Here is a 10,708-nt window from a genome sequence, read left to right as displayed (position 1 = left end):
AGCAGTTTTCATATACTTCTTTCCATCACCAATCAAGTTCCAGTCAGTAACAAACAGTGGATCAGAAGACAATTAATGGTTTCATCATAAAGATAAAATACTGAATAATCAGAGACATTCATCTGGTCTCTCCTACTGCTACCTCCTGAATTTGGCAAAGATTTACAGTATTTCCCTTTCCTTCCACTCTTGGCTTCACTGATGCTGGAATAAACTGAACGGGGTTATATGTAGGCTAGGCAAGCAAATAGAATGGGAAAGGAAAAGATTTGAAAGCTGACTCTCTTTTTACCTTAGTGCTCTTGTTGGATAAGTTAAAGGAACAAGTCCTTCGGGGTCTGATATCATCACTGCACAATTTATAAAGATTGTGGAGACTGCTGCTACTTAAATAAAAGGGGTTATCCCTGATCAGAAAAGAGCAAACTCTTTAGGGATCCTCGGTCTCCAAAAGGGACTATTAAGGCGTATCACTGACAATTTATAACCCTGTCTCTCTGATATTTAATTAATCTTTTTGGACTGAATCAGTTTGTTGAATAATTGGTGAATTGCAGTATTGAAAGTTAGCTAGCCAGAAAAAACAGACCTGTGACTTTGATGAGCATGTGCTGGGTGACTTCCAAGGATCCATCATGTGGTTCAGGTGTGATATTCAGGAGTTTGCAAAGGAGGGCATAAATATTAACACTTTCAAAAGGTTCCACCTCCAGCCCTTGCTTGAAAGCTGGTCCTACAGCTCGGAAGATGGTCTTCATGTTCATAGCCTCATTGTCAAAGCCGTGTTCCCCTCTATTGAACTGCACTTTGATTCTCTGAAAAAGAAGGAAAGGCTACAGCTCATCACATGCAATTTGCCTTTCACTGAAAGAGCAAGATCTTTTGTCAGTGATTACCTGCAACTAAACTTTTATCTGTAATTAAAATAATTCTCCTCACCCACACAGCAACAGAGCAAAGATGCAGCTTGTTTTTCAACTCATCATTGTATCAGAATGAAATTATTTAAATCAGGACGGAAAAAACCCAATAGCAGGTAGTCGCCTAGAAAAGTTATTGCTCTTTCAATAAAATCGTTCCAACAATGATTGGATTAAAAATACACGTATAAATAGTAAATTAATAAATAAAATAAGCATGGTTAATCTCTTTGTGTAATTGATTTAAGTAGACTTTTCCTATTTTGATATTCTTATTTCCTGAACAAACATGCACATAGAGTGATTGTAATAACAACAACAAAAAGAGTCCCTCTGGTGGGAGGAGATGGGCAGTGACAAATTTGATAAAAAAAGAAAAAAAATAACAGAACAAAATAATCTGTTTGCAGCTAAATGGATCCTTCATGCTAACTAGGAGCTGTTAATACTTTCCTTTAGCGGCACAATCCACTTGCATGGCAGGTAAGAGAGAGAGATTTCTGCGTGTAAAGACATTAAGCAAAATCTTTGTTCAACGCAGAGCCATCCAAGTTGTGGACAACTATACTGTTGCTCATGCTAGTCAGTGCAGAACTGGAGGGACAGTTTTGCTGAGCTTTTTAACTTATTGGAAAGCAAACAGGCAAGTGGATTGGAATTAGCCATGCCAGCTCTACCCTGGCTTAATTGATGGGTTTCGATTGAAAAATGAAACAGTTCTGGATCTAGGGTGCCCAGACCTGGTTCTATTCCAATGCCTAAACATCTCATTTGGGGGCATTTGATTTGCTACACCTGGCAGGAATGTCACCAGTAGAAAATTTCTGCCAGTCAGGTTATCTTTGAGAGGGAAAGGAAGCATCTGGCCTGCTTAGCCACACTGTAAGAATTCATCATTTCAAAAGGGCAGTGCTTAGGAGGAAACACTCACTAACATGAATTCTGATGCTTAGGATTCCAGACCCTGTGATGACTTGGTAGTCCCTGAATTCAGTAGGATCCCTTGAGTATATTTAATGAATGATTGGCCAATCCTGTGCATGTTTCTTCAGAAATACATTAGCCTCATCGCTTTTAGCCTTCCGGAGGAAGTTGAAGACCTGGCTCTGCCGCCTGGCTTGGGGCAGGGAGGAGAATCGACATACTTGGGGTTGGCTGGTGCCTTGAAGTGCCCCTCCTACATGATGGTTGAAGAGATCATAGCCATCTGGTTTTTATGAGCTGGGGTAGTCAAGAAATTGTTTTGGTTTTTAATGGGATTTTATTGGAATTTTATTTTGTTTTTATTTGAGTTTTTATTCTATATTTCTGTGTTGTAAACTGCCCAGAGTCCCTCTGGTCAGAGGAGATGGGAGGTGACAAATTCGACAAATAAATAAGTAAGTAAGTAAGTAAGTAAGTAAATTTGAGATGGGTCAGTAGGATGTGCTGAATGCTTTTCAAATAAAGAAAAAAAATGGTTGCAGTAGGCATATAGAAGTGAAATCTAAGAGTAATATAACTGTTTCCAAAAGTTACTTGCTGCATAAAATGCTGTATTTCCCAACCCGATGCCTTCCAAATGTGCTGGCATTACAATATAACATACAGAATTCCCAAATAGCTTTGGCCATTGGGAATTCTGGCACATTCCAAGATATTTGAATGATACATGTTTTGGGAAGGATGTCATAGCATGGGCAAATATGCATAGGTTTGTCTGTGTCATATCACAGAGTGAAGCTGCATGCCCTGGCCAGCGCCATCCAAGAAGGCAGAGGTTGCATGTGAATAATGCTGCAAAAGTTGTAATTCAAAGCAAAATGCCTTGGACTGATATTTTATATGATCCTCCCCCTTTGTCCTCCTTAAGAAGCTTCTTTATGTTTGCCATGCATGCAAAGGAAAGCCACATAAGGAAAGAGAGGCAAAAAGCTTGGCATTAACGATGTAGACAGAACACTGTACCCCATGGATCACATAGCCAGGGTCACTATATAGCACAAGAGGTGTGACGCGAGTATGGTTGGCATAATGGAATCTTCTGGGGAACTCCTCCTTCTTATAAACATGGAGTTTGGGGTGGGCATTCTTCAGGGCTTCATAAACTTGCTTTAGTTTCCCAGGTTTTGGTAGCAGCAGGCCATGTGGCCCATAATCAACCAGCTCAAACTGAATGTCCTGGAATGAGAAGTTTGCCACTTTGAGGAGGTGAATTTCATCCTCTTTGATAACTGTTTCCATGCCATGGTCAGATGTGATGACTAAGTTAAGTATTGAGTTCATGCCATGCTCTGCAATGCGCTGTCTCAAATAGCCCACTGTCCGATCAACCTGGCTGATCATATTTTTCCTCTGCTGGGATTCTGGGCCAAATTTGTGTCCAGTAGAGTCAGGTTCCCCAAAGTAAAGGGCCACAAAGTCAAGGTCATCGTCATGGAACCACTTCATGACTGTATCAACATTCTGCCTCCACTCAGTCTCATTGTCATACTTGTGAAGGAGATTCTCCACCTTCTTAACATTCACTTCTTCTCCTTGGTACGTGGCATTCCCTCCTGGGAAAAAGAGGGAGGCCGTTTTCAAACCCTAGAATGAGAAGATTGTAAACCTATGAGTTGGAAAGGCAATCCACAGGGCTATGTGTTCATGTGCCCAACATACAAATGCAGGCTGGCGTCTTAGATGCACCTTGGACATATTGCCAGAATATGCTTACACCTCAAAAGTCAGCACAGAGCTGAGGGGAGCAGTGTCTGTCATGGCATCCAGGGAGGAAGGGGGCAGAGTTTTTCTTTCATACTGCAAGGGCCACATATGTCCTGCATTTAAAACTAACACTGCAGAGTACTAAAGAATCCAAATTCAGTGACATTCATTCATTCATTCATTCATTCATTCATTCAATTTCTATAGCCGCCCATCTCAGCAAGTGACTCAGACATTGTTCTGAAAAGAGAACCAATTCTACAGAATCCTAGTTGTTTAAAAGATGTGACAAGGGTTTCAATCCTTCTTTAGATCAACATTTGTGTATATGTTTATTTAGTGGACAAATATAAGTTGCTACATACTGAGATGAATATATACATGGACTTGAATTCAAGGAAGGAAAATCTGAGGATGAGTAAGTAATAAAAACAGAAATGATAGAACATGACTATGGCCCTTCCTAAAGTCTGCCCTCCAGTTCCAATATACATAGATCATCTCTCATACACAATTACTTGTCCTTTTCCAATTTTATTTTAGTTTCAGAATTCCCCCCCCCCTCTCTCTTTTTGCATCTACAAGTTAATAGATTTATCTGCAAACCTCCACACACACATCTCAGGAAGTATCTTTCTTTTCATTGCCCATTTTCTCAGGATCTGTTTTGAAGAAATGATTCTAAATTAATTAACATCAACTGTTTGACAATTAGAACCCAATTTATTGACAGGGAGGAGACAACCCCCAAAATACTTGCAAAGCTTATTTGATTTTATGTTTCCTTTTTTTGTTTTAGAATTTGTGCCATTACAAAATGTCTGGAGACAGAGCACTACATGGTTTCATATGATGCTTAAGGTTGGTTGCAAAATGAAGTCATTAAGAATAGGGATGCATTCTTCCTGAGTAACATCTTGGACGAGAAGGCTTATTTTTATGGTTTAGGACTTACCTGTCTCTGTGCTGTGATCCAGATGGGGAGGCTTCCATTGTCCCACCAGTCAGACCTCCGCTGGGTATGGTAATAAGGCAGTTTTTGTCCAGTGCTGGTGTTGAACCACATGTTGTGAATCACTCCATGGTTTTCAATGTACTTTCCTACCAGGGGAAAGAGAAGCTTGGAATTAGTTTTAATTTCTATGTTGCATGAATTTCTGGATACTTGGCCTTAACTGGTGAAGGCCACCACAGAGGGACCACTAGCCTAATTCCCTTCCTGTTCCTGAGGACAGCATTAGGCCATAGTTACCAGAGATCTCAGCCACGGAGCCTCCAAAGCCTGGGAAATTGCAGCACTGTCCCAGTTTGTTGGAAGGATGATTTAGGTCTCAGTGTCTCCTTGCTTTTCTGACTGGCCAAGAGACCTAAGCAAAGCTTCCTTGGTCAGGTTAGTCACTATTCTCCTAATGCCCTGTTGCCACCATGAAATTACTGCCTTGGCACTGCCAGGATGGGGGGCAGTTGGGACAAGATGCTGATGGACCCCTCCATGCTTCTGGGAAATCCCTTCCTCTGCAACTTTCCTTTCCGGAACATTTTTTCTTCTACTGCTCCCTCTTTTCACCCCCTTAAATGGGGGGATGAAGAAAGGGCAGGGTAGGAATTAAACAAAAAGGCAGACAAAAAAAGAAAAAAAGTGGCCCTTTAGACAGTGGGGTCCTAGACTTGCCCCTGATGATGCAGACCTGGTGGAACGACCAGACCGCTTCCTGCCAGCCCTTGCTTGCTCGCTGTTTCTTCTGCCTGAAGTTCTTCTTGGATGTCTGTTGGTGCCTGGCAGCTCTTTCTCCCACACCTGTTCAGCTATGGCGATTCTCTCTTTTCAGAGACAGATGCCAGAGAATTCCTAGAGATGTTGCCACCCTTGGACCCCTCCACAGAAATGCCTTGGATAGTCCAACAGGCTTTTACAAATCAAGAAAAGAGCCTCTGATGATGCAGCCCATTGTTTCCACTTCCTTCTCCATTCCACTCATTCTCCATTTAACCTTCCCAGTTTTTGTCTATTGATCCCTGAAAATTCTACTCCTGCATTTCTTTAATAAGAGAAAAAATTCAGGTGATGGACCATGAAACTACTGCTAGATAATAGGGCAAGTGAGCCAGGGAAGTTGTGTCTTGGTTATAATGTCATTGATGCTTCAGCATTCTCCAGATACAGGCACTGATCTTACATGGTCTCTTTTAATTATAAAAAGGCTCCCTTAAGTCAAGTTTGATTTCAGGTGACTACATTTATTGATTTGTTTAATATCCTCCTTTCCTCTATAAGCTCAAGATGGCATGTACTGCATTCCTTCCTTCTGTGTAATACCTAGCCATGTGCTATTCTTGGCAGGTATTCAGAAATGGCTTGTCATTGCCTTCTTCTAGGATGTTTTTTGACTTCCCAGTCTAGACTGCCACCCTAAGATCTCCTGATGGTCTCCTATCCAAGTATGAACTAGGTCCAACTCTGTTTAGCTTTTGGGGATCAGTCAAGCTCAACTAGTTGCATACCTCCATTGCCTTAAGGATTTTAATCATGCCTTTGTTCCAGTGAACATTTGGGAAATATTTACAGGATGGATCTGTTTTGCCCATCAGCTACAATTGCCTGAATGTTTAATAATTATATTGACATTTCCCACAAAATTTGTAATTCCTGAAAATTTAAGACCCATAAGTAGATTTAGAAAGGTTAAAATTTGGAAGTACTCTGAAGGAAACAAATGAACAATTTGTCCAGTGTCTTAAAGTACAGGTAGTCCTTGCTTAATGACCATTTGTTTAGTGATGGTTCAGACTTATGATGGTGTTGAAAAAACTGAGTTGCAACTGATCCTCGCATTTATGACCATCGTAGCATCCCTGCAGACATGTGATCACAATTTGGGCACTTGGCAACCAGTTCACATTTATGACTGTTGCAGTATCCTGCAGTCACGTGACCGCCATTTTCGACCTTCCTAGCCAGCTTCCAGCTAGCAAAATCAATGGGGAACCACATCATTTGCTGAACAAGCATGTGGTTTGCTTAATTGACCATGTGATTTGCTTAGCAACTGCTGCAAAAAAGGTTGCAAAATTGGGTCAGATTCACTTAATGACCATTTCACTTAGCAACCAAAATTCCAGTCCCAGTTGTGGTAGTTAAGCAAGGACTACCTGTATTGATTTACAGCAGAGGCATCATTCTTTTGTTATGACTATCATGGCATGTTTCCTCAGTGTGAAAATAGTGGGCTAATGGTCAGAGCTGGTCAGAGCTGACAATAGTTGGTCAGAGCTGACAATAACATTCGCATAATCTAGCTGTGATCTTCAGGAACATGGATGAGTTTGGGGAAGGGAGTTGTGCTGAGAGACAAAACTGTTATCAAAATAACCCTCCAAGAGCTGGATTGCCAATGCTTCAAAACAAACATGACATATAACACATAAAAATTCACATGATGAAACATGCTTCTATTTTCTTACTGATGAAATATGAGCAACATGTTCATTACATCTTGATTCAAATCTAGTCAGGTCACTGAGGATTAGGTAAGACCTGTGCTTTTTAAAAATTTAATCCATTCAATCGTGTCCAATTCTTGGAGACTGCCTGGACAAACCCTGCAGTTTTCTTGGCAAGGTTTTTCAGAAGTGGTTTGCCATTGCCTCCTTCCTAGGGCTGAGAGAGGGTGACTGGCCCAAGGTCACCCAGCTGGCTTTGTGCCTCAGGCGGGACTAGAACTCACGGTCTCCCAGTTTCTAGCCTGATGCCTTAACCGCTACACCAAACAGGCTCTCAAGACCTGTACTGGACATTAGTATATTAGCATATGAATATATATTTGCAGGTCAGAATCCTGAGCAACAGAAAAATAGCTGGTTTTTGACAATGCAATCTTTACTTGGTTTTTGGGCTCTGGGTTAAGGGTGAGAATGGCAAATGCTCCCACTCCCTTAACCCCATAAACCAAAAAGTCACCATAAATACACAGCCCTATCCTTCCCAGTGACACATCCATTTCAGATTCTCAATTTTTCCTCCTACCTTTCCATCCCGTCACTTCCCTTCCAGAGTTCAACACTCACCTGTGAGCAAAGTGAAGTGGCACGGGCTTGTCTGGGTGACAAAGGGGGGAGTAATGTAGCGTGCCTTCACCCCATCTCTAGCCATGGCATCTAGATTGGGGGTGTCCACATCCTGATCGTAATTCCACCGAAAGCCATCAAAAGAAACAAGTAGAAGCTTGTTGTGGCTTCTTGTCCCTTGTAGTGGGGCACACACTATAATGGAAAGCAAGGGAGCCAGGAAAGCCAGGAACACAAACATCTTTCCGAGAAAGCAAGAGGGGGAAAGAAACAAGCATCCCAGGAGCTTACCTAATAAGTACACAGCAGGGTCTCAAGTTCAAAGCCCTATCTGATCCACTCCCTGCTCTTGGCTTTAGGACAACTTCCTGCTGGGTTTAAAAGCTGTATCCTATACATTTTATTTAAGTGTGCGTGTGAGATGGGGGCTTGACATGAAATTATCTCCCCTTTCCTCAAAACCCATTGTTGTCTATCTCTATCTTCCCATGTACTTAACTTCTATGATCAGGTACAATAGATTTGTGCTGAGCACTGAAAGAGGCGCTGGTTGTATGCTTGGACAGGAAATGGAAAGTGGACTGGAATCAGGTATGACAGAAGATAGTCAGACATCCCCCCCCCCCAAAAAAATGCTCAGTTTTTCCAGACCTAACGAGATGCCAAGATTGAATCTAGAACTTCCTGTGTGCCAAAGCTGTACTCTGTCACTGACTTAGAGCCTTCTTAAAGAGGGAAGAGTGAATGTGCAGACAAGGCCATTTGCCCTACAGTATGTATTTCTCTTATCGCTAAATACACGATGAATAGGAGAATAGCCTTGAATCATTTCTTGATGGATTAATTCAATAAATAAGAGACAAGGACAGCAGCATATGATAGGTGACTAAGATTTAAATTTTGCATTATACGCAGTGAAGTGACAGAATTTGGACTGTTCCACTGTACATTACAGGTTGTTGTTGTTAGTTGCCATTGAGTTGTTTACGACTCATGGCGATTCTACGTATAACAGAAGGAAATGCTGTTCGGTCCTGCGCCACACGCCTGACTGTTCCAATGTTTGCATCCATTGTTGCTGTAATTGTATCAATCCAGCTCATTGAAGATCTTCCTCTTTTCTGCTGGCCCTCGACTTTACCATGTAGTGGGCATCTTTTTCAGTTCTCCCCCCAATAAAATGCTCCTTCATGCAGTAAGCTAGCATGTACAGAGTCCCTCCTCTGCGGGGAGATGGGCGGTGGCAGAATTTGATGAATAAATAAGTAAATAAATATCAGTAAGAGACCTGTGCTAAACCTTCCTCCCTATGCTAGTTTATTAAATGCAAGAAGCTTTTTATATGGAGGAAATATTTCAAAATATTAGCAGTGTAATTGCTAATAAAGAGTTCCAATTCAAGCATTCCAGATTAAAACAAAAGTAAGATCTGTGCTACACAGTTTGACAGCTGAAGCGGGTGGGAGTTTAGCCATCAGTAGTGCCTCAAAAGGCCATATGGAAAATGAATATAACAAGCATGTGGACTCCTTAGAAAAACTTTGAACTATAAATACAATGCAGTTAAAATTAATCCTAATTACACCTATTCTATAGAATTTACTAAAGCTAGAGTTGTAAACCCTGTTACCAATTTTAGGGATACAGCTTGATCTCCTAAAAAGAAGCTTGATATACAGAAATCAACAGAAGTGTTTCATGGCACAATATGCTGGGGTTAGCTGTAAGGAAGTAAGGTGTGCCACTCAAGGAGGATAGGAGCTCTTGAGGCAATCTGAGAAGAAAAGTCTACTTCCACATGTAGCAGGAAAATTTGCAATGAGAAGGAGGTTAGAAAAGTGTCACACCCATTCTTGCTCTCAAAAAAATGTTTGCTAGCCCATTCTGGCAACAGGGCAACTAAGCAGTGCAGAGAAGCTCTAATTCTCTATCAAGAGCCTTGATGATTCAAAGTAGGCAGCCCTTTCTGTCAACAATTATGTTTACTAACTCCTTTTTGCTCTCTTCTATTATATTCTTTTAACCTGTTGTTATGAGTGCCTTCATTTGTTTATAGGGCACGTAGCCTTGTCCGCACGTCCATTCTTCCCGCTTTAAGAAGGCTCTAAGTCAGTGACAGAGCACAGGTTTTGCCCACAGGAAGTTCTAGATTCAATCTTGGCATCTCCTGTTAGGTCTGGGAAAGCTCCCACCTGAATCTCTGGTTAGAGTTAACGATCTTGGGTCAGAAGCATCAATGGCTTGACTCAATATAAGACACTTTCCTTATGATTAACATAATGCTGCTGCATGCAGGATCCTGCAACTAACACAATTATGCATGGAGTCTCCAAATCAATAGAGTACGAGCAGCCACCAGGAGGACAGACCATCAGGATTCTCTATTGGCAGCACCCCATGGTTGGTCCATTTCCAGATGGCTCAATAGCTACAAACTCATGTTATTTATGCTTGCTTGCTTGCTTGATATATATATATACACATACATACATACATACATACATACATACATACATACACACATACATACATACATACATATATAATGTTGGCCACCCACTCCAGTGGACTCTGGGCAGTGTACAAAACTAGAGAAAACATAAAAACAGCTAAAAACATTAAATTGAACAGACAGCCCAGACTAAAATACTCTCTCCTCTCCTTTTTAATATCTACATGAAACCGCTGGGTGAGATCATCTGTCTCCACGGGATGAGGTACCATCAATATGCTGATGATACTCAGCTATACATTTCCATCCTGGGGGAAGTAAGTGATGCTGTGGCTGCCCTTTCCAGGTGCCTGGGGGCTGTTGGGGTCTGGATGGGGAACAACAGGCTTCAGCTGAACCCTGGTAAGATGGAGTGGCTGTGGGTTAATGGCCCCTTGGTTCCCAGGAATTTGCCATCTTTAGTTCTGGATGGAGTTGCACTGCCCCAGACAGACCCCGTGCATAACTTGGGTGTCCTTGTGGACTCACGACTCCTGCTCGAACAGCAGGTGGCAGACGTGGCCAGAAGGGCCTTTGCGCAACT

The 10,708-nt window shown here is 41.7% G+C and overlaps 1 protein-coding gene across 1 annotated transcript; it reads right to left on the bottom strand.

The window, feature by feature from the left end:
• Window positions 1-551: 551 nt before the first annotated feature.
• On the bottom strand, window positions 552-7,954 carry ENPP7 (ectonucleotide pyrophosphatase/phosphodiesterase 7). Its single transcript, XM_063293359.1, has 4 exons — window positions 7,674-7,954; window positions 4,564-4,709; window positions 2,868-3,488; window positions 552-815 (listed from the first exon to the last, which is right to left on the bottom strand). Exons 1-4 carry the CDS (start codon window positions 7,912-7,914, stop codon window positions 567-569), a joined length of 1,257 nt encoding a protein of 418 aa, XP_063149429.1. The 5' UTR covers window positions 7,915-7,954; the 3' UTR covers window positions 552-566.
• Between the last annotated feature and the right edge of the window lie 2,754 nt (window positions 7,955-10,708).

This window comes from Candoia aspera, chromosome 2 (assembly GCF_035149785.1).
Source record: "Candoia aspera isolate rCanAsp1 chromosome 2, rCanAsp1.hap2, whole genome shotgun sequence".
In the NCBI taxonomy this organism is placed as follows: domain Eukaryota; kingdom Metazoa; phylum Chordata; class Lepidosauria; order Squamata; family Boidae; genus Candoia; species Candoia aspera.
The sequence above is the reverse complement of the archived record's forward strand: the minus strand, read 5'-3'. Positions and strand labels throughout refer to the sequence as shown.

Excerpts from the sequence above, each read along its gene's own strand:
- ENPP7 (XM_063293359.1), bottom strand. The coding sequence starts at position 7,914 with ATGTTTGTGTTCCTGGCTTTCCTGGCTCCCTTGCTTTCCATTATAGTG. Across the intron at positions 4,710-7,673 it reads CCACTTCACTTTGCTCACAG|GAAAGTACATTGAAAACCAT; the intron begins GTGAGTGTTGAA and ends TTCCCCTGGTAG. Across the intron at positions 816-2,867 it reads CTGGCTATGTGATCCATGGG|AGAATCAAAGTGCAGTTCAA; the intron begins GTACAGTGTTCT and ends CTTCTTTTTCAG.